We start from the raw sequence: 24,099 nt of genomic DNA on the forward strand, positions 1-24,099 counted from the left end.
TGATTCCTGATTTTGCCTTGTGTTTTTTGTGTTTGGATTTTTCATGCCTTGTCCCTTTAAGTTTTTCCTGTGGTCTGCCCTCTGTCTCCCTCTGTCTGTCTGCCTTGTTCCCTCCTGGTCTGCTCCTCTGTGCTCCTCCCCTTCGTTAACCCACCTGGCTTCCTCCCTCCTCTCTCTCCTCACCTGTTCCTTGTCTGGTAATCAGTGTCTCTGTATTTAGTCTGTGTGTTTCCCTTCACTCCCTGTCCGGTCATTGTATGTCTTCCGTTTGGTTCGTCTGCCCCGCCCATGCCTGCGCCTGTCTCTGTTCCTGTCGGCCCCCCATTCCTTCTGGTATGTGTTTTTGGATTTTGAGTTTTGCATTTTGCAATTTGATTTGAGTTTTGGTTTGTGCTTTGCCCTTTTTTCCTTTGCACTTCGTTTCTCTGTTCAGTTGCTACTTTGTTCTTTCCTCCCTGTTTTGTCTGTTTGAGTTCGCATTCGGCTTTAAAATAAAGCTCGCCTTTTGTTCATTACTGCTCTTGCCTCTTGTCCCCTGAATTACTGCGTTTGGGTCTAACCCCTTTCTCTGAGTATCCCTGTTTACCCCGTGAACCTGACAGCATGTATGATATTAAATAAGTATTACATCTAAGAAAAAATGTTGACCGCCTTGGTTTGAATATTTTCGTAAATGTATATTTGAATCAGTCAGTCAAGCTGGTGTCAGGTCAGTATGTTTGCCAAAGGAGAGGCAGAGATGTACTTTCAAAGAAGACCAGTGTCTATACAGCATCAGTTAAAAGAGGTATGGTAATAAAGTTACAAAAACAAATGCAAATTTACTGACTGTTATAACGAGTGGTGTAAAAATATGTTGTTATGGAAACATTGGTGCCTTTTCATCCTTGGATTGCGTCATCTGAGTAAACTCTGCCCAGTAGCTAGCCTTGATGTTTTCATGGTTTTATTCTAGCAGACTGTTGTTGCATGTAAATAGCCTATCAGTTGACCATGTATTTACTTTATTCTCTGACAGATGAAAATGAAAAGATTATATCAGGCAAAGCTGAACTTTTGTACTGGAAAGGAGACTGAGAGAAAGGGAGGTGTAATTGTCCACTGTCTTCCTGTGCTGGTCAAAACAAACAAAAACAGTAAGTAGGCTACATAATGTACTTAAAAACATAATTTTGTGTTTGTGTCAAATCCACTTTGTTTTTTACGAACAAGCATGATGGCCTTTAGTGTGTGTGCGTGTGTGCGTGTGTGTGCGTGCGTGTGTGTGTGTGTGTGTGTGTGTGTGTGTGTGTTGAGTTGAATATAATAACCTGTGTGGATTTTCTTGAAGCCTAATGTATTGGCTGTATTGTAATATGCTACAATGTGTGAAATATATCTATCTCAATTTGTCAATTAGTTTTCACAAAATTCACCATTTATTTAAGGGGTAGATTTTCTTTTTTTTACTTCTGAGGTGGGGGCCTAAAATTTCTAGTCCTCTCTACTATGCAGCAAACTCACATTTTGGACCTCGGTATTTCTAAAATCCAACATACAGCCCTGATTTTATTGCTTTTTTTAATCTTATAATTTTCTACTTTTTATTTTTTTCCTTGATTATTCTCCTTCTAAACTTTGAGCAAATAAATAAGTGCAGTCCAATAGTTCAGGCCAGGTTTTATTTTGTAATGAAAGCCAAGAGAAACCAAATTTATTTCTGATTATTATTTTATATGTGTGTCACTCTTCATTTACATTTTGTTATGTTCAGATTTTCCCAAAAATGTACAATCTGTACAGTGAACGACATCCTCTGTCCTTAGACCCTCGATTCCAGTGAGGAAAAACTTGCCATGTTGGTGGAAAAAAGACCCTTTTAACAGGGTAAAACAAATGATGGAAGAAACCTCAGGAAGAACCACAGAGGAGGGATCCCTCTTCCAGGACAGACAGACATGCAATAGATGTCGTGTGTACAGAAAAAGAGTAACAAATCACAGTTTACAACTTACATTAACAGAACGTCTGATACAAGTGATATGTAAAGTATGTGGATCCAGGAGACGACTGAGCAGGACGAGACATCACCAAGTGGTGCCAGAGCCACAAGACCTCCTGTCCACCATGGAGACCTAGTGGGGTTAAATGGAAAGACTTTTGGCTAAAGTCTTCAAGATGTGAGTCTGAAATTGTAGCAATGTCAAAATTATGGTGAAATGATCTCACACGGGGCACCATATGTGTATTATCAGGTACTATTATTAAAGGTCCCATATTATACTGTTTTTCATCAATTTCACACAGCTGTCAGAGGTCCAACAACTCTGTATTCGATATTGCCCCAAACACATCCGTGGTCCTGCATTCCAGCTGTCTAAAAGTAACTGTGCCGAGCTCTGTTCACAGCAGCCTGTTTCTGTGCTAATGAGCTCTGTCTGTCAACGCCTACTTGGGGAGCCTTGCCTGCTACGTCACTCTCAGGGAGAGGAAGCCCCTTGCGCTAATGTTTACGTGTGGATGTAACACTATGGCTTGTGGAGATTTTTTTTCGTTCAACCGAACCAGTTTGACCCAGAATCGGACCCAGAAGGAGAGGCTCCTGAAGTAGTACAGATTCTGCGGCTGCAGCAGGACGTTTCAGAATGGTTAGTGTGGCTAAATGTTAGTTTGTTTGTATGTGTTGTGACAGTTACTAGCGTGTAGGTAATGGCTAACAGCTAGCGAAAGCTGTGTTTGTCTCCAACACGGTCTCCAAACTCTTGGACACTGTTCGCATCGTCTCTGTCTCCAGTCTGCACGTTTCCAGACTTTCTAGTGACAACCAAGCTCCATCGTAATATTATTAACATCAAACTTGCTTCAAACGCCATCGTATGGCAGACTGAAGTGGAGCTAACTAGTTAGCCAGTTTCCAGCTGCCTTCACCAGATTCCTTGGCAACTGTAAATACTATCAGACCGCGGCGACACTTATGGGTGGCTCGGGTGCAGTTGCTGGGTCCGGTACGGGTGGGAGTGGGACTGATCCTTTTACGAGGGTCATTATTGAGGCAAAGCCAGCGTTGTACGCCCCCGTTACTGAAGTCCAATGTGAGGTGGTTAGCACACACATACAAGCTAACACGAACCGCAGCCGGCACGTTGTCATTAAAAATGAAACACAACCACGATCTCTTCTGTTGTTCTGTAGCTGGCACAGAATATAGACACTTATGTTGATTTATACAACCAATAACAGAGCAATTGCATGTCTAGCTCTGAGCGACAACGTTGCGAAACACTGCTTTCTCTCCGCTGGACACACCGAACTTCACCTCGGAGATGGATGCCTCCCTCTCAGATATCTCCTATCACTGCGCAGTGGAGGTGGGCCTATGATACTGACTCCTTTCGTTACATAACGAAAGGAGCAGAATCTGAACAGCCTGTAGGAGGGCCGTGTTACCAGTGGGTGGGCTGCAGAGACCATGCAGGAATCGCTTGTTTTTCTCATTCTGGTAGTTGGTAGGCTCAGGCAGGACCAGTTTATATATGTAGAGAGCAGAGAAAAACGTGTTGTGTTTTTTTTTTTTTTTTTTTGTTTGTTTTTTTATGATATGGGACCTTTTAATGATGATGAATAATAAGATCCGATTTACAGTAGTTAGATCACCTTGGGGCACCACCCTTTAAGTCTCAGTAAAAGGCGCTCAACTGTCAGTTTGTAACTCTTTGCTATCTTGGCCAAATTTAAACGTTACCAGTCTTTGAAGAAAAGGTGCTGGTGGTTCCTTGGCTGATGAGACAAGCAGCAGAGGGTTGTTATTCCAATGTTGATCAATGATGTTCTTGCAGTGCAAGGTCTAATGAAAGACTGCAGGTGGAAGAATCTGGTCGCTCCTTTCCTTTGCAAGGAAAGCAGCTCAGTGCTTACTTGCTTGGTGTTCCTTGGATTGTGTAGTTAGTTGGTCAGCTTTGCGTTACAGCTGCTGGTGCTAACTAAGCTGGAAAACTAGCAGGACCTTGCGTCGCTGTTGTGAGGAGAAGTTATTTGGGCCTGCAGCAAATCCAACTGGAAACTCTCAGCAGCTGTTAGGCGGTAGAGTTTTGACTATTTGGTCAGCGGGAGTCTGTCACCCTGATCAATAGAAGCTGAAAGCTGAGTTTTATAATGAGATCAGTTCTGCACTGACTCCAGACCACAGACTGAGTGGAACTCACACTTCATCTCTTCTCACAGAGTCAGCCGAACTGTAACCATTGATAACTTTGTTCAACTACAACGGTCCTGCAGTAAAGCAAGAAAAACATACTCAAAGTTGTATCAGTTATTCTCAATAATATCCGGAAATAAAAAAGACTGAAGACAAGTTAAAAATCTTACATTATACCAAAAGTATAATGTAAGATGTGGAGGAGCGAGAGTATGTTTATGATTTGAAATCTGGTGGGAAAAAGTTTTGCCACGATAATCTGTCTAAGTTTCTTAATATTATTTCCAGTTAGTAAAAAATGTTCTGTGTGGAAATGAGTGAACAATAAAAAGAGGAAACATTTTATTTGTCACTTGGTTCCAATCACGAAAAACCCTCTGTCTCTTTCTCTCTCTTATCCCATTTTCTTACATTTCTCAAGCTTTCTAAATGAAGTCTGCATCTCTGCATTCTCACTCTATAGGATACTGTGGCTAATTACATTTCTCTGTTCAAATGTAATCCAATGCAATACAGCGGCTCTGCCATAAATTCTACCTTTGCAAAGTCTAAAATGGCTTCTCTCTTTATTTCTCGGCTAGTGACTTGTTCCTGTGTGTGTCTGTGTTCGCGCCTTTCTTGAAAAAGAATATTTTGACACCCTAAGATGTCTCAGTTCCCGTCAATACTTCTTCATTCCTTTAACTAATTTGTTTAAAAAACGGGAAACAAAAAGGGAAAGTAAGAAATAAGAAGTATACAGTTAAACTAAAGCAACGTCAGCTTCTTGTTTGATCAGAGAGAGTGGAAGGAGAGAGGTGACAGAGACGGTTTGTCTCCATCAGGATCAAATTCAGAATGAATATCCACCACGTTCTGTTCTTCTGCTTCATCTCAGGTGAGGACTGATGACCTGACTGTCTCTTTAACTCAGCGCCACCACACTGCTTTCGGTCGATCTTATTTGTACATTTGTCCAGATGTTCAATGACATATGTTTTACAGTTGCTGTGTTCTACCACAATTTAATTCTAACTAAATATTCAGCAGCCATTCTTTTAAATGTTGCTCCAGCTGATACAGAAATGGTTATCTTTGTTCTGTGTTCATCTTTCCAACAGCTCTGTGTGGAGACACCGGGCTCGTCAGCGCAAAACTCTCCATTTACACAGGAGCTGAGGGAGGAAATGGTTCAATTACATGTTACATATCTAAGCCTAAAAACATAAAGTTCTTCTGTAAAGAAGAATGTAAAGCAGAAGGTATTCTTGTTAAAACAGAAGATGTCAGAGCTCAGAATGGCAGATTCAGCACTGAATATAAAGGAGAATCTTCCGGAAGAGGAGTTCTGACTGTGACCATCACAAATCTGACCAAGTCTGACGCAGGACAGTACAGGTGTGGTTTGGGCACAGCTCTGGTTCCAGACTCATATGCAGACTTTGAGATTGGGGTTTCAGATGGTGAGTTTCTACTGAAAGTCATTAAACCAAATTTATTTAGTGAATTCAATGATGTAGGAATATTTCTTTAATCTAGATTTGAAAGAATAGAATATATAATTGTGTTTGATAAGAGATTGTAAAGAAAAACCTTGTGAAGGAAAGCAGGTCAATTATTTCTAAAAGGAATCAATTATTTATACACTTTTTAAGACATCTGTAATCTGTAATTCTGGACCATATTAATAAAAACTCAGATTATGGGAATAATTTCAGTTATTTATGTTGTATGAACTTTCACATTTTGAAGTTCAATTAAATCATTGTCCCACCTGTCACAAACTGTGGTTGAACCAGGCAGCTCTGGGTGTGACTCTGCGACTGTATGTTCATGTGAAGCAAGAACTACTGTATACTAAGGAATGCAGATCTTTTTTTTTTTTTTTAAAGAATCAGTGTTTTTACATTTTTAAAGAAATTTGTAATTTTTAGTTCTGGACTATATGAATAAAATAAGTAATCAGATTATGGGAAAGATTTTAGTTATTTATGCTATATGAACTTTCAGGGCAGCTCTCAGTGAGAATCTGTGTTCATGTGAAGCAAGAAATACTGTGATCAGACTGCAGTATTTCACAGACAGCAACTGTTGACTGTTTCTCTTTTCAACAGAAATGCCATTTGGAAACACTTGTTTTTTCCGTACAGATACTGAAGGAGAGAATATCACATTTGGATGCAGCGGTACTGTCTCTGGAAAGCAGAAGTTCCTGTGTAAGGACGAATGTAAAACAGAAGAGGACATTATCATTGAGACTGATGGCAACAGAGCTCAGAGTGGCAGATACAGCATTGAATATGATGAAGGATCTACATTTGGACTGTCTGTGACCATCACAAATGCGAGCAAGTCGGACACAGGACGTTACAAGTGTGGCTATGGCAGAGCTTTGTCTCCAGATTCATCCAACACATTCCCAATTATTGTCATGGGTGGTAAGTTTCTATTGAAATCATGAGCTCTTCATAAACTACACATAGTAAATCATTTAAAGTTGCTTTGTTCAAGGTTCAAGGTATACTTTATTGTCAAAGATCTATGTAACAGGCGTTAGCACAGGAAATTGAAATTTCGTTTCACCAGACTCCAATGTGCAGTTAGCTAAACAAGCTATAATTTCACACATAGTGTGATAGACATTTAACAATAGTTTCACACACACACACTAAAAGCACACACGCTCAATGTGCAATGAATATTGCAATGTGCAATGAAAAAAACTATATCATACTGATATATGCATTTGCACTCTCTCTTTACTCACTCGCTCTCTCTCTCACACACACACACACACACACACACACGCACACACGCCCAGTCACTCACAGCAGCAGTATACAGACATGTGTAGTAGTGTGGATGCAGTATGGAAGGTGCAAAGAGTAAAGTGCCCAAACTCTGAAAGTAAATGATTTGGGGCCCTCTATGGCGTCCTTAGAGTGGTGTCCTCTAAAGGCTCAGTCGTTCACAAGCAGGGTTGGGGCGAGGTTCAACACTTGGAACACATGATTGTATAAAGGGGATGAAAACAAAGGCTCAGGAGCACTTCACCAAACAAAAAATGATAATATTGTGTTTATTTCAACAAACTTACTTCAAATATTCATAAAACTCTACTCTAATATGATATTTAATTCTGCTGTGTTTTGTGTGCATTTGCTTGATTGTCAACATGATCTGTTTCTGTGTTCCTACCACACCAGACCTGTCAGCCTCCAGTAGGAGTTTCACACCTCCATCAGTTTTCCCTGAAACCACCAACCAGGGAACAGGTACACTACAGTTCATTCAGGCCTGTTAAGAGGAATGACAGAAATATAAATACTAAACTCTTTCAACGCATAAGAAAAAAACTACAATCATGTTCATTTCTAATTTTAAAGTCTTTGTTATCATGACAGAATCATGTAGAGAGGAGGATGTCTTCATGATGCAAAATACACTTCGTTTTATACATAATGTAAAAGATAATCTTCTCTTTTTCACATGACATGTGAGACATAAATGAGAGGAGGAAGCTTTTTTTTCATTATGCACTGGAAATACATTTTGAGCAGCTTCCTCTCCTCGTGTGGTTTTTGCTTCTGAACAGACGCAGTTTTTGCCACAATCTCCTCACACTGACAACGATGCTGTGTTTATTAGCTCAAAGAGAAATAATGTCTTTGTTTCTAAAGACAACTCTGAAGTACAATTTCTATGATTCATTTTCACAAGGCAGTTTGTTGAGGCAGTCAAATGAGATGTTTGATGTCATCTCAAAAGGTCGACTTCATTCATGAAATGTCGACTTTATTCTCCACAGTTCAAAGTTTTCTTGAAGTGCATAATGACCCCAGGCCCTGATGCTGCTCTGATAATGTGGATGATGTAAAACAAGAAAACACATTTCATTTATTCTATCTTATCTGATCAGGTCAAAGTATTTTTCTCATTAAGAAACCCTGTTCCTCTGTCTCCTCTCGTCCTCCGTTTCTCACCCAGTGTTCCTTGTTCCTCTGGTTGTCTGTGTGGTCGTTATCGTCGCTCTCTCGGCTGCTGTTCTGCTGCTCATCTACAAACTGAAGACGAATAGGACCTCAGACAACATGAACCTGGAGGTGACTTTCTGTAAATGATTCTGTCTCTCTTTAGTATTGTCAAAGATTTAAATGCATCAGCTGCACATTTTTTGCCAACACAGACCGTAAAAATTAGGTTTCTGTCTCTGGATGTCACCATATATACAGAGAGTGTAAGTGTTTACACCACTAGTAGGATATTTGGATGAGGGAGGACAAGGGCTAGCTGGTTAGCATCCTAACTTCAGTAGATATCTTAGCAAGACAATTTAAAAAAAATAGCTATTTTATTACATTCTGTTGATCATTTTATTTCATTTTTCAAATCTTTACATATAGCCCCTTTAAAGGACTAATTTGTACGATAGTTAATTTTTCAGTCTCATTCCCGACTCATCAAATACTGATTATCTTTCAACCCAGAGCGCCAGTGGTTTACAATTTGGAAATGACACTGAACAATCAACTTTCTCACAAATTAGACCTTTAATATGGAGTCTTATTGGGACTGACTCACATTTGGAGCCTGCCAGTGGCCATTCAAGGAACTGCGGTTTTTCATACTCTGATATTAGCTTCTACATTTTGTTTTTCATTTCACACACCAACATCCATGTAAGCCGCCATTGCATCAGAAAAAAAAATTACATTTAAAAGAAATATGATGAATAAACACTGTTTTAAAAGTATATATATATATATATATATAGATATATAGATGATATATATATATAGATGATATATATATATATCATCTATATATCTATATATATATATATATATATATATATATATATATATATATTAATAATTGACATAATTCAATAAAGCAATAAATGTCTTTTAAATAAACACATGTACATCATTTTAGTGAGTATATTGGTGTTGTTTTGTTGGTGTTCTTTATTGTATACCTGGCAAATAAATACTTGTTTACAAATTTCAGTGTTTTACCCACGAGAACCGTCCACCAGGCTCCGCAGGCGAGGAATCCATCTACGAGAACGTCGATCCAGGCCGCAAGGATCAGCACCAGTACAACTATACAAAACACCTATGAGCTGCTCTGAATTCACACTTGGATTCTGTTACTCAAGACCAAAACTGCAGAGTCTGTATTTCACAGCTTATAATCTGTTGGCAAGATTTCATTTTATACATGGCCATACCCAGCATTATGGTCACAGAGGTCCGGACCTTTGTAGTTTTTTCCAAGTAATGTTGTCCAATAATTTCCTGAACATAACTCTTGAAAGATGCAAAAATGTTGTAGCACGCTGAATTAACCGATTATATCATCTGACCAACGGCACTGAAATAACAGTGGTTAATTGGCCTACATACATAAAGAGAATCATTTTGATAGCCTCCAAATTAAATGCTGTGGTTAGTGAATCAAAGTATTGCTTTGCAACTTCTATTAACTGATGATAGGGGGCGCTGCAAAAGTAAACCAACCATAACCCTACCTAAAGGCAAGAACCAAAGAGAAAAACAATAACAACTCAATACCAGTAATGTTTTCAATATAGACAGAGACACCAGTGTATTTGTAAGTCACCCCCACCCCCCGGCAAAGTCTATGCTAGATTTTTGTGACGGTCCAAATGTCCTTAAATACTTCAGAACCATTGCCGGTGTAGCATTAGACTCAAACAAAGCTATTTAAAATCAACTCACCAATAACAGGGGGTGGGCAGATGCGTTTTGTATGCATGTATGATAAGAAATAAGTTTTACATCATAGAAAAAATGTTGACAGCCCTGGTTTGATCGAATATTTTCGTAAATGTATATTTGAATCAGTCAGTCCAGCTGGTGTCAGGTCAGTATGTTTGCCAAAGGAGAGGCAGAGACGTACTTCAGTTTCAAAGAATACCAGTGTCTATACATCATCAGTTAAAAGAGGTATGGTAATAGAGTTACAAAAACAAACGCAAACTTACTGACTGTTATAATGAGTGGTGTAAAAATACGTTGTTATGGAAACGTTGGTGCTTTTTCATCCTTGGATTGCGTCATCTGTGTAAACTCTGCCCAGTAGCTAGCCTAGATGTTTTCATGGTTTTATTCTAGCAGACTGTGGTAGCATGTAAATAGCCTATCAGTTGACCATGTGTTTACTTTATTCTCTGACAGCTGAAAATGAAAAGATTATATCAGGCAAAGCTGAACTTTTGTACTGGAAAGGAGACTGAGAGAAAGAGAAAGAGAGGTGTAATTGTCCTCTGTCTCCCTGTGCTGGTCAAAACAAAAGAAAACAGTAAACAAGTAGGCTACATAATGTATTTACAAGCATAATTTTGTGTTTGTCAAACAAAACGTGTCAAATCCATTGTTTATTTTTGGCAAAATATCATGATGGCCTTTACATTTCACCACTATATGGTTCTTGTGTATATAGACTACTTTGATATTCTATAAATGAGTTGAATATAATAACCTGTGTGGATTTTCTTTAAGCCTAATAGACTGTATTGTAATATGCTATCATGTGTGAAATATATTTATCTCAATTTTTCAATTTTGCCCTGATTGTATTGCTTTTTTATCGTATAATTTGCTACTTTTTAGTTTCTTCTTTGATTATCCTCCTTCTAAACTTTGAGCAAATAATAAGCGCCCCCCCCCCCTTGGAGTCTAATGGTTTGTAAATGTCAGTCAATCTGTGTGGTAAAAGATGGTACTACACTTTTACAATAAAAAAGCTAAAGCATTCATAAAAAGCTAATTATTTTATTGATAAATAAAAAGTCAGTCTAGAAATACATGAAAATATCAATATGATTATATAAATACTGCAGCGCACTGAAACTGTGACTGATTTTTACTCAAAGAAATACTTCAGCAAATTTGTCATATCGCAATTGTATTCCTAAAATGTGATCAAATAAGTGACAATCAACATTTAAGTAAGTAGTTTGTAAGTTTGTAAGTACAAATACACATCTACTCCTGAAGTAGACTAGTGGGGTTAAATAAAAAGACTTGTGGCTAAAGCATTCAGGATGTTTATCTCAAATTAAAGCACTGTCCATGTTATGCTAAAATGAATATTACACAGTTATGAATGATAGCAAACAGTGCACTGCCTTGCACGGGGCACCATATGTGGTCCAACCTTAGATCACCTCGGGGTACCACCCTTGAAGAACAGAAAAGACAGCCAATTCATATAGTCAGTCTCAGAAAAAGGTGCTAAACTGTCAGTTTGTAACTCTTATGAATAATTTACTTAATAACTACAACCAGTATTACCATAACAGCTGTAATGGTCAGCATGAAGGTTCAAAAGTCTTTTATTTAATACAAAGATGAGAACACACAATCTGAGATGTACCATATAAAGTTGCGTGTGTGTGTGTGATGTGATGCCATGCCATGCCAGGTTAGAGAAGATGGTTAGTTGCATGCAAGTACTCTGAGTCTGTGTGAAGCATTAGTATGTAAAATTAGAAAACTACCAATAACCTGACCTGAGATCACAATAACACCAAAACGGTAGACAAACACATTAATTTAACACATGTGCATTATGTCAACCAGAGTCAAAAGTCCTGTGCTTAGCTGTGCTATGCTGTTGGCTATCTGGGCCAAACCTAAACGTTACCTGTTTTTGAAGTAAAAGTGCTGGTGGTTCCTGAAGGTTGTTTTTCTAATGTTGAGCAATGGTGTTCTTGCGGTGGAAGGTCTAATGAAAGACACCATGCGAAAGAATCTGGTTGCTATTTTCCTTTGCAGTTAGTTGGTGTTAGGTGTTAGGTGGTGGACATTTGATTATCTTCATTATCTGTTCTCACAGAGTCAGCTGAACTGTAATCACTGACAACTTTGCACTGCACAACAGAAATTCTGTCATAAAGCAAGAAGAACATACTTGTTATTATTCCCAATAATATCTGAATGGAAGAAAGACAGAAGACGGGTTCAAAATCTTACATCATACAAGTAAGTCCAGGATAAACTTTCCAACTTACTTCATGTTTTTTTTCCATCAGTGGAAACGTGAAGTTTGACAAAAAAAAAAGTTCTGTGTGGAAACGAGTGAGCAAATTATTATTTTTTTCCACTTCATTCCAAACATAAAAAAATGAATTCTCCTCCAAAAAAATATATCGTGGACGCTCCAGTAGATGAGTTGGTTGTGCATGTGACCCATAAACAGAGGCCTTGTCCTCGCTGAAGCGGCCCAGAGCTCAAGTCCAACTTGTGGCCCTTTGCTGCTGCATCTCTCTCTATCTCTCGCTCTCTCTCTCTCTCCATCCCAGTTCCTCTCATTTCTCAAGCTTTCCAAATGAAGTAATGGAAACACCAAAAAAATTGTTTAAAAAATATATGTGTTCACGCAGTTCCACACAGAAAAAAAAAATGCTTAGTTTGAGACTGAATGGTTAAGATCAGAATGTCACTGTTCCCCTTCACAGCCTGAAGAATGTACCTGTATTCTGACTCTATAGAATACTGTGGCTAATTACAATACACACAAACAAATGTAATCCAATACAGCAGCTCTGCCATTAATTCTACCTTTGCAAAGTCTAAAATGGCTTCGGCCTTTATTTCTCAGCTAGTTGTTGAGACTTGTTGCTGTATTTAAAAACATTTTGTCAGTTCCCTTTGGTACTTCTTCATTCACTGAATTAATTTATTCAAAACAGGAAATAAAAATAGGAAAAAGTAAGAAATAAGAAGTACACAGTTGAATTAAAGCAACTTCAACTTCCTGCATGATCAGACAGACAGAGAGGATTGATCGAATCAGACGGTTTGTCTCCATCGGGATCAAATTCAGAATGAATATCCACCACGTTCTGTTCTTCTGCTTCATCTCAGGTGAGAACTGATGACCTGACTGTCCCATTAACGAAGCATCACTACGCTGCTTTGAGTTGATCTTATTTGTACATTTGATCGAATGTTCGGTGAAACACGTTTTACAGTTGCTGTGTTCTACCACAATTTAATTCAGCCATTTTTTGTGTTGCTCCAGCTGATACATAAATTATCATCTGTGTTCTGTGTTCACCCTTCCAACAGCTCTGTGTGGAGACACCGGGCTCGTCAGTGCAAGACTCCACATTTTTACTGGAGCTGAGGGAGGAAGGGGTTCAATTTCATGCTACCTGCATCATCCTAATAACACGAAGTTCTTCTGTAAAGAAGAATGTAGAGGAGAAGGTATTCTCATTAGAACAGAAGATGTCAGAGCTCAGAATGGCAGATTCAGCACTGAATATAGAGGAGAATCTTCTGGAATAGGAATTCTGACTGTGACCATCAAAAATCTGACCATGTCGGACGCAGGAAGGTACAGGTGTGGTTTGGGCACAGATATGTTTCCAGAATCATACGCAGACTTTGAGGTCAGAGTTTCAGATGGTGAGTTTCAACTGAAAGTCTTTAAACCAGATTTATTTAGTGAATTCAATTATTTGATGTAGGAATATTTATTTTATCTAGATTTGGAAATAATGGAATATTTAATTAATGTTTGATTGATAAGAGAAAAAACCTTTTGAAGAAAAGCAGGGAATTTGTTTTAAAAAAGAATCAATGATTTATACATTTTTAAAGAAATGTGTAATATGCCATTCTGGACTATATTAATAAGACTATAAAAAATAAAAATAAAACTATATGATGAAAGATTCTATCAGATTATGGGAAGAATTTTAGTTATTTATGTTGTATGAACTTTCACATTTTGAAATTCAATTAAAACATTGTCCCACCTGTCACAAACTGTGGTTGAAGCAGGCAGCTCCGGGTGTGACTCTGTGAATGCATGTTTATGTAATGCAAGAAACACTGTGATCAGACTGCAGCATTTTAAAGACAGTAACTGTTGACTGTTTCTCTTTTCAACAGAACTGCCATTTGGAAAAACTCATTTTTACCGTACAGATGTTGAAGGAGAGCAAATCACCTTGGGATGCCCGCATACTGTTTACAGTAAAGAGAAGTTCTTGTGTAAGGGTGAATGTAAAACAGTAAAGGACATTATCATTGAAACTGATGGCAACAGAGCTCAGAGTGGCAGATTCCACATTATATATTTAGAAAGATCTATATTTGGACTCTATGTGAAGATCACAAATGTGAGCAAGTCGGACACCGGATGGTACCAGTGTGGCTATGGCAGACCTTTGTCTCCACACTCATCCAACGCATTCACGGTCCTCGTCATTGATGGTAAGTTTCTATTGAAATCATGAACTCTTCATAATCTACTGATCAACATTTAAAGAAAATAAGAGATACTGAAAAGTTGCTTTATTATTAAGTTCACAAGCTGAAAAACTGCTGTAAATGTGGTCAAAAGTATCATTAAAGAATCCACATACATTTTTCAAATGTGGTTTGCTAACTTTTGACCAGATTTACAGCAATATTTGTGAACTCTGTGATATTTACTTCTCTTGCAAAAATATCATGTCAATGTCAAATCTAAATGTTAAATGTTAAATCTAAATAGTAAATCTAAATCCGAATGTTAAATCTAAATCTAAATCTAAATGTTACATTTAATTAAATGTTAAATCTGAATCTAAACATTTTACATTCAACATTAAGACTGAGCCGCAGTCACCCATCATAAACATTTACTCTAATATGACATTTAATTCTGCCGTGTTCTGTGTGCATTTGTTTGATTGAAATTGTCAATATGATTTGTTTCTATGTTCCTACCAACATCAGACCCGTCAGCCCCCAGGACAACACCATCAGTTTTCCCTGTAACCACCAACCAGGGAAAAGGTACACTACGCTTCATTAAGTCCTAAGTCCTCCTGAGTTAAAAGAAAAATAATGTCTTTGTTACTAAAAACAATTCTGAAGTACAGTTTCTACGATTCATCTGCACAATGTGTAACCACCAACCAGGGAACAGGTACACTACACTTCATTAAGGCCTTTTAAGAGGAATGACGGATAAAGTTAATGTGTAATGTTAAACTCTTCATCATCATGACAGGATCATGTAGAGAAGGTAGGATGTCTCCATGATGCTAAATACTCTCAGTTTAATATGTATATTGCAAAACATAATATTTCACATGACAAAGATATAGAAGAGTATTAGTACCAGGGGTGAGGAAAGAATCACAGGAGGACGTAATTTTCATTATGCACTTTTAGAAAAAAGTCTAAATACATTTTTACATGTCTTTGTTCCTGAACATGATTCTGAAGAACAGGGCCAGTATTGTTCTCATTAGGTTCCTTAAAAGCAACTTCTTCCTTTTTAACCATGTTCCTCTGTCTCTTGTCTATGTTGAAGTATAGTTTCTACGATTCATCTGCTCGAGGCATTTTGTTGAGGGGGTCATATGACCTGATTAATGTTGTCTCAACAGGTTGACTTCAACCTTGAAATGGCGAATTTATTCTCAACATATCTAAGTTTTCCTTGAATTGCATAATGATCCCTGGCACTGATGTTGTTACGATAATGTGGATGAAATTAAACAAGTAAACAAATTTAATTTCTTTTGATCTCATTTGATCAGGCCAAAGTATTGTTCTCATTAAGTTCCTTAAAACCAACTTCTTCTTTTTTAACCCTGTTCCTCTGTCTCTTGTCTATGTTCTTACCAACATCATACCCGTCATTCATTAAGGCCCGTTAAGAGGAATGACATAAATATTCAAAGTGAACTCTTTCAACACATAAGGAAAATAACAACTATCAAGTTCATGTCTAATTTTACAGTCTTTGTGATTATGACAGAAGCAAATAGTGGAGGTAGGATGTCTTTATGATGCAAAATACTCTCAGTTTTATACATACTGTAAAACATAATTTTGTCTTTTTCACACAACATAGATATGGAAGAGTATTAGGACCAGGGATGATAAAAGAATCAGAGGAGGAAGCCTAGAAAAAAGTCAAAAAGTCAATATAGGTTTTTGCTTTTGAACAGACGCAGTTTTCGGCACAGTCTCCTTAAAAGAAAAAAGCTAAAAGAGAAATAATGTCTTTGTTGCTAAAGATGATTCTGAGTACACTTTCTACTATTCACTTACACAAGGCATTTTGGCGACTTCAATGTTGAAATGTCGACTTCATTCTCAAAATATCTACGTTTTTCTTGAAGTGCAAAATGACCCTTGGCCTTGATAATGTACTTATAATAGGGATGATGTAAAACAAGTAAACACATTTCATTTCTTTGTTATCTTATTTAATCAGACCAAAGTATTGTTCTCCTTAGGTTCCTTAAAAGCAACTTCTTCTTTTTTAACTGTGTTCCTCTGTCTCTTCTCATCCTTTGTCTCTTGTTCAGTGTACCGTGTTCCTCTGATTATCTTTGTGATCATTGCCATCCTGCTCTTGATTGCTGTTCTGCTGCTCGTCTACAAACTGAAGAAGAACAAGAGTGCAAGCATCATGAAACTGGAGGTGATTTCCTGTAACTGATTCTGTCTCTCTTTAGTATTATCAAAAATATGAAATGCATGAACCTAATCCAAAAAAATGCTGAAGGAGGTGGAGCTTGGGTGGAGTTGAGTTGAGCCGAATGCAGAGAGTAGAGAGGAGTTGCAATCATCACAGGATTCGCAAAGCTTCAGATAGTTCATAGAGTGACTCTAAATAGATGAATACACAGTGACAGAACTACAATGTTTGGCTCCTCTCTGAACGTTCATGAAGCAAAGTAGAGTCCCCTTCCATTCACCAGCAAATAAGAGAGAATTGTGGTAGATTACAGGTTTGGAAGAGAAAGGGAAGACAAATCCATTAACAACTCTGTCCTCTCCTTGACTCTGGGTGTTTATTCTCAAGAGCTCACGGCTTCCTGCTGGTTAACGTTAAGTTGTTTGTTAATCTACAAAAAAAAACGCCTCTATCCCTTTTATTATTTTTCTGATATTTTCATGAAAATGTATACAAAAGGCACAAAAAACACAAACACAGTTGTGATGTCCAGCAGACGGCTCACGGCTAGCTGTCTCTTAAAGTGAAACTCTCACCAAAAAGCAACCAAGGTTTTATTTGTGATTGAATATGAGTCAGACCTTCATGTAAATGCATAATTACGACAAAAGAGGAATTTTTAGGATTTACCATTGTTTCAGGTTCAGGGGCACTTTTATGCTAGCATCAAAATCTCTATTTTTAAAACATTAAGAAGACTCAACACAACATGAAACTTTGCTCGTAGTATCACCAGGGTCTCTACACATGAACACGAGCATTGAGAACATTGTTTGTGTACACAGAGTTTACTAAAAAGAAAGTTTTTGAATTACTATAATTTTAGGTTATCTTGAAAATCTTGCATAAATCCCATTTAAGTGACTAATTTGTACGATAGTAATCATCATTGTTTTCAAAGTATGTGTGTAATAATTCAATAAATCAATAAATGTCTTTTTAAATAAACACATGTACATCATTTTAGTTATTACATTGGTGTTGCTTTATGGTATTCTTTATTGTATACCTGGGAAATAAACAGTTGTTTACTTTTTCAGAGTGTCATCCATGAGAATCGTCCTCCAGGGTCCACAGGTGTGAAAACCATCCACGAGGGTGTCATTCCAGGCCGCTAGGATCAGCACCAGAGCGACTATACACAACACGCATGAACAGCTCTGAATTAGACCTGGATTCTTTTACTCAAGACCAAACCTTGAGAGTCTGAATTTTCTATTGCAGCTTATAATGTGCTAGCTAGGTTTCACTTTATTGCTTTTTTTTTCGATAATATACTTTTTTTTTTTAAGGAGAGCTTCACAGGGTGTTCTTCATGTCCCCACTTGAATACTAACTTAATAATTCAGGCCAGATTGTGTTTTGCAATGAAAGAGAAAACAGAATTCTGATTGTTATTTTGGAATTTATTTGTCAATCTTAATTTAGATCATGTTGTGTTCAGCTTTTCAAAACATTTTATTGAGATTTCGAGTATGTCAATTTGGTGAAACAGCGCCCCTCTGGTCTATGGATCTCTGGAAAATATCAGTCATTGTGTGTGGTGAAAGATGGCACTGCACTTCTACAATAAGAAGGGACAGAAAAACATATTTTCCCTCTCACCCGTAGAGTTATTAATCCACCAGAATATTATGGTGTGTGGTCATGGAGATGTAACAATATGGTATTCAGCTTGTGGAGCTGAAATCACCAACACAACATCCAGCTTACTGCAGATAATCCACGGACGTCTGAGCAGTTTAATGTAGGAATTACTTTCTTACCCTTCACAAGGAAGCGCACATGAACGAGAGCCTAGCTAACTAAGCTAACTAATGTTTGGCGCAGTTGAGGAGGAAGCCATTAATGTTTAATGCCTCTAATGTTTGAGTTGATGCCTGCTTCCTTCTGCACAGCGGCTGGTGGATATAGTTCAATACAAAGAAAAGTAGTTCCTACATGAAACTGCTCGAGTTAGATGTATGGATTGTTTTCAGGTACTGGGCCATGACTTCTGGGCTGTTGAGTTTTTCACATGTATTTTTTAATTTCAGTTCAGGACTTTCTGCACCACAAGATGAGTGATATCTAGCTCTATTGTTTTGGAACATAAGCAGACGTCTCTGCATCAGATATCTCCAAAACTTTGCAACTCAGTCCAAGCTAACTATCTAGATAGCAATAGCAATGTATTTTGGGGAATTTTTGGTTGACTACTCCTTTAAAGACTGAAGAATATAACAGCAGGTCATTCAGGTGAAATGACAGAGATGGTAAGTTTCTCTAGAATCACTGATATATGTCCGTGTGTATGAACTAATGTAATGTTATTAGTGTGTTTCTTCGGGATCCTATTTACTGTGTGAGAGGCTCTGCTAGTTGCTTGTTGTAGTTTGGAAGTTTTCACTTTAATAAATTACTATTCATGAAACTTGTCTGCCACATCTGCACCCCTCTATATCACCTCCTGTATTCCTGGACCTTCAGGCAGCACACTGAGCTCCGACCGCTCTGCTGTGATTATGTCCTGATCGAGACTCAGACGTTAGCTGGTGTTGTAAATATTAGTGTTTCCTTGGTTTGTTAGGTGACAGGCTTTAAACCCAGACTGAGGAGAAGTTGTTATTTCAACAATCTGAAACATATTATTCATGAAAAGCAAATTACTTTATTGATATCAGTCTAGAAATACATGAAAAAAATCAATAAGATTACAAAAATACTGCAGTGCACCGAAACCTATGTGTCTAATCTGAAACTGTGACTGTTTTTTACTCAGAAAAATTCTTTCATTTGATGTGAATGATGAAATTATGTCATTTCCTTTTAATTCTGCTATTTCTTTCCTAAAACGTAAGTTCAGTCCAAAAGTTCAGGCCAGGTTGTATTTTGTAATGAAAGCCAAGAGAAACCAAATTTATCTGTGATTGTTATTTCAAATGTATTTACATTTTGTTATATTCAGATTTTCCAAACATTTTATTGGGTTATGTAAAATTGGTAAAACAGTGTCCCCTGGGGTATACTGGGTGGTAAATGTCAGTCAATCTGTGTGGTGAAAGATGGTACTACACTTTTACATTAAAAACAGACAGAAAAACATAAAACACATCATTCATATAAAGCTAATTATTTTATTGATCCATAAAAATGTCAGTCTAGAAATTCATGAAAATATCAATAAGATTACAAAAATACTGCAGTGCACTGAAACTGTGACTGATTTTTCCTCAAAGAAATACTTCAACAAATTTATCATAATTTCAAAAACATAATTTTTTTGTTTAAGACGAATGATGAAATGACACTTGCGTTTAATTCTGCAGTTTTATTCCTAAAATGTAATCAAATAAGTGACAAACAACGCTAGAATAAGTACTGATACTGATGTACCTGTAATAGGATATACCTCAATATAAATCAAAGGATGTATATTATTCTATTTTATTCAACAGCATTAAATGCACACGATTTTGCAGATAAAATTACGTAATATAACAATTAATAAGAACACTTTCCTGCGATTTGTACTGATTCATTTTAGCACTAATTGACCATATTTAAAGGTATTTTTATTGTGTGCACACATGTAAATAAATATCCTCAATTAAACAGTAAAAAGGCAAAAAATTTAATCGGATTGATAAATCAATTCTCACCACACTACAATTGTTTGTAAGTGCAAATCAACGTCTACACCTGTAGTAGAGTAGTGGGGTTAAATGCAAAGACTTCTGGGTAAAGTGTTCAAGATGTGAATCTCAAATTTTCGCTCTGTCCAAATTATGTTAAAATTAATATTACACAGTTGTGAATGATTGCAGACAGTGCATTGCCTCACATGGGGCACCAATATGTGTGTGGAGCAGTCTCCATGCAACATTAAAAGGGAGTTTGGGATTACACATGGACCAGTCATTCTTTATTTATTGAATTAATTTATTTAAAAAAACAGAGAACAAAAATAGGAAAAAGTAATAAAAAGTACACAGTAGGAAGTACCTTAGATATTAATCAAAGGTGGTATGTTATTTTATTGCATTCAACATCATTGCATACACATGATTTGGTAGATAAAATTACGTAATATAACACAACTAATAAGAACACTTTCCTGCAAGTTGAATCAATTTATTATAGCGCTAACTGATCATATTTTACGGTATTTTGTGTACACATGTAAATCAATATCCTCTTCGTTATACTGATAAAAAAAATCACCATTGGTGACTTTATAACTGCAGTAGTTTGATGCCGTCAGACTGACTGATCAGCACGCCAGCAAACCCAAACATCTGACACTAAAGTTTCTGTAGAGATTTTCAGTTCAAGTAAAACCACAAGTTCTGTTCAGACTAAACTTAATATCAGGTATGGACAGAACATTTGGATAAAAGTACAAAGAAGATGAAAACAGCTAAATGTTTGTGTCTATGTGAGGAGGAGAGGCGAGGATGAACAGGATGAACTGTAAGATCTTTGGTAATCTGCAGTCTTTTTGTCCAGTGCCATCATCAGGTCAATATTTGAATGTGTCCATTGTCCTGCATTCAGAAATATCTGTAAAAGTGCATTCATTACTTGTTGCAGTTGCTAAAGACGAAGCTCATTTTTAAAATACTTAATGCTGGGTAGTTTAATATCCAGAAAAATATGTCATCATTGATTTAGGTTTTGTGTTATTTATTGAGTAAAATGTACAGGATTTAGGGTTGGGTCAGGGTTAAAACAAGGACCAGGTTAGGGTGCTGGTGTTGTATTGGACCGCATCATATTCAGATGTGTTTCTATTATTCTGACCCGCCTCATGAGTGCAAATAGGATGGATCAAATTTGATGACTCTTTACAAGAAGGCTGCATGAACTTATATTGTCTAATGCAGTAACATTATCAAATGGATAATAAACAGTTAATGTGTCTGGTAATCATTAACTGACGGTGTTAATGCAGGTATTACACAAGTCAATACAATTCTAATTCTGTATTAATTAATCATTAGTTAATGCTCACCACTGTAGTACTAATGTGAATTAATGTGTCCTTGTACTTAAATACAATATAAAACAGGTCTGGCATCTAGAGTTTGCTCTTATTTATGAAGCATTGGCAGAACTTCTGGACTCTGATTGAGTTGATTTCAGTTATAATAGTTATAATAGTTTCAGTTATAATAGTTATAATAGTTATAATTATAATAATAATAGACTCTAAAAAGGCGCGCACACCAGAGAAAGGGGTGGTGGTCACTTGTAGATTTCCTAAGATCGAGGGTTCAAGAGGATTTTTGGTAGAGCACAGGCAAAGTCTTGGGGAAAACTTTGCCAGGATTTGAGAACACCAGGGAGCGATTAAGATTGCCCTATCATTCCACCCAGCCTTGCCTCCGTAAACTTCTTTTATCAACATACAACCCACCAAAACCTTTCATGAAGACATGTGTGTGTGTATATATATATATATATGACAACAGCAGAGATGAAAATATGATCAGAACATGTTTAAATTTAGCATGTAGAAAAACAATGAATAATTGGTTTGAAACTAAAAACACTTAAAAAGAAAACTACTGCCTGTTTTGACCTGCTGACAGAGAGATGACAGGGAGTTATAAGAGGTGGGCATGAACCTTCAGCCACAATAACAACATTAACCCGTAATATGAATTACTGTTTTTGCATGTAAATTCTCTACATATTAGTTTCCTCTATAGATTTGTTAATTTATTTCTCTTTTTGCAGTGTTTTATTTTATCTTAAAAAAAAAAAAAAAATGAAGTCAGTGGTACTTGCTCACTTTTCAGTAAAACTCAGACCTTCTGTCATCGGCAAATATCAAATCATCGTAATTAGCTGGACCATAAATTAACAAACATTATAGCTCCACCCTCCACATGTGAAGACTCCGTCGTCAAAACCTGCAGTGATTAGGAGCAAACCTGCACCACTCACACACACAGCACTCAGGTTATCTGTAGGTTCTGGATCTGTATTTGTTACTGTTAAGATTCTTTAATTAACCTGTCTGATTAAAGTGCCTGACTCCTGTGATTTAATTACGATGCACTAACAAACTGTATTATTAAAGAGTTGTACATATCCTGTTGATAAATGTGATTCGATCAAGTGTAAACCTCCACCCCACCTGTTTAACCAATGAAAAGTTACTCTGTATACCCACCTGTATAACCAATGAGAAACTACACATTTCTTGCAGCTAAAATGATAAGAAACAATGTAAAGAGAAATGTTGCATCTTTTTCTGTTGTAGAGTAACAGCATTCCACTGCCTGCGATTTGTCAAACAGAAAAGGTCCTTGATCGATCAAGCTTTGCTTAAAGTCTGTGTAAAGCAAATTCAGCCATTTTCTTCTAAACACATTAAAAAGGTCATAAATGTATTTCCTTGAAACATTTAAAAAGCCATTCAACCATTTAGAATTTAATTTTGGAGCGAGGCTCACAAACTGTTTTTCAAAATTTCTGTGTTCAGGATTTAATGGGCAGGTCTGAAATCGTTACGTAATGCGGCCATGATTTGCATAAACCTGGCCCTGCTGCTGAAGCAGTATAAATACATTCAGCGCATTAGCTTCGGTGGTTTATCCGCTCACTCTCGGGTCTTGGATAGCATCCCTTAGAATAGTTTGCAGCTAGCTTACAGTCAACCAGTCAGTTAAACCGTCATGTCTCCTCTATGTCGCTCGTGCATCTGTCCTGGATGCCACAGTGTGCAGGGTAACGGCGCTGTTAGCTTATTTAAGTTTCCTAAGGATGACAACGTAGGGAAACGGTGGATCGTTTTTGTCTAGAGAAGCTACTGTGGAGAGTTAAAAATCACCACCATCACCCGTATCGGCAGTGTCCACTTAACACCCAATAGTTACAGCAACTGTCACCAGGTAAATGCTGGATATCTGAAGAGTCCGTTGACGCTGGTCAGTGGGGCCGAACCGACCTTCTCCATCCCCGGCTTGCATCCTCCCATCTCGCCGACAGCGCACGCTCTCATCTCCGCCACCTGCGACCGTCCCGCCGACAACAGGTTTCTCATCCACCATTACGTGCCCACCAGACAGTGTAAGTAGAGTTAAGATGCTCTGCCCGAGCCTGACCAGGACCGCGGGCCGAGTCGGGCCGATATTTTCCGTCAATATCCTCGGGCCAGGTCGAGCTGGCCCTTGATCAAGCATTTATGTGTGTGTGTGTGTGTGTAACTCAAAATAATGACTGTATTTCCAGCTACAAAAGGCGCATCTGTACAATTCTAAATAAATGGTAAAACAGTATGTCGTGGTTTGTCTACTCTCAAATAAACAAATACGGTGACATTACTAACGTGTCACTAATGTGTTGATCTGTTCAATAAAAGTACTAATACCAAACTGTTAATATACTCTATTAAAAGTCCTGCAATTAAACTGTTACTGCAGTAAAAGTATGTAAGTATAATCAGGAAAATG

The 24,099-nt window shown here is 37.4% G+C and overlaps 3 protein-coding genes across 3 annotated transcripts in view; all 3 read left to right on the forward strand.

Moving 5' to 3' along the window:
- Positions 1-24,099, forward strand: part of LOC115585697 (uncharacterized) — a 510,933-nt gene that overhangs the window by 271,253 nt on the left and 215,581 nt on the right. The window lies entirely within an intron of this gene.
- LOC115584979 (polymeric immunoglobulin receptor-like) lies at positions 4,862-10,741 on the forward strand. The gene is made up of 6 exons (XM_030422970.1): positions 4,862-5,051; positions 5,275-5,616; positions 6,268-6,591; positions 7,360-7,428; positions 8,141-8,256; positions 9,164-10,741. The coding sequence occupies exons 1-6, from the start codon at positions 5,012-5,014 to the stop codon at positions 9,275-9,277; spliced, it is 1,005 nt and encodes a 334-aa protein (XP_030278830.1). The 5' UTR covers positions 4,862-5,011; the 3' UTR covers positions 9,278-10,741.
- On the forward strand, positions 12,957-19,070 carry LOC115584982 (polymeric immunoglobulin receptor-like). The gene is made up of 6 exons (XM_030422976.1): positions 12,957-13,050; positions 13,255-13,596; positions 14,086-14,409; positions 14,917-14,976; positions 16,506-16,621; positions 17,698-19,070. The coding sequence occupies exons 1-6, from the start codon at positions 13,011-13,013 to the stop codon at positions 17,773-17,775; spliced, it is 960 nt and encodes a 319-aa protein (XP_030278836.1). The 5' UTR covers positions 12,957-13,010; the 3' UTR covers positions 17,776-19,070.

The sequence above is a fragment of the Sparus aurata genome, chromosome 7 (genome assembly GCF_900880675.1).
Source record: "Sparus aurata chromosome 7, fSpaAur1.1, whole genome shotgun sequence".
Lineage (NCBI taxonomy): Eukaryota > Metazoa > Chordata > Actinopteri > Spariformes > Sparidae > Sparus > Sparus aurata.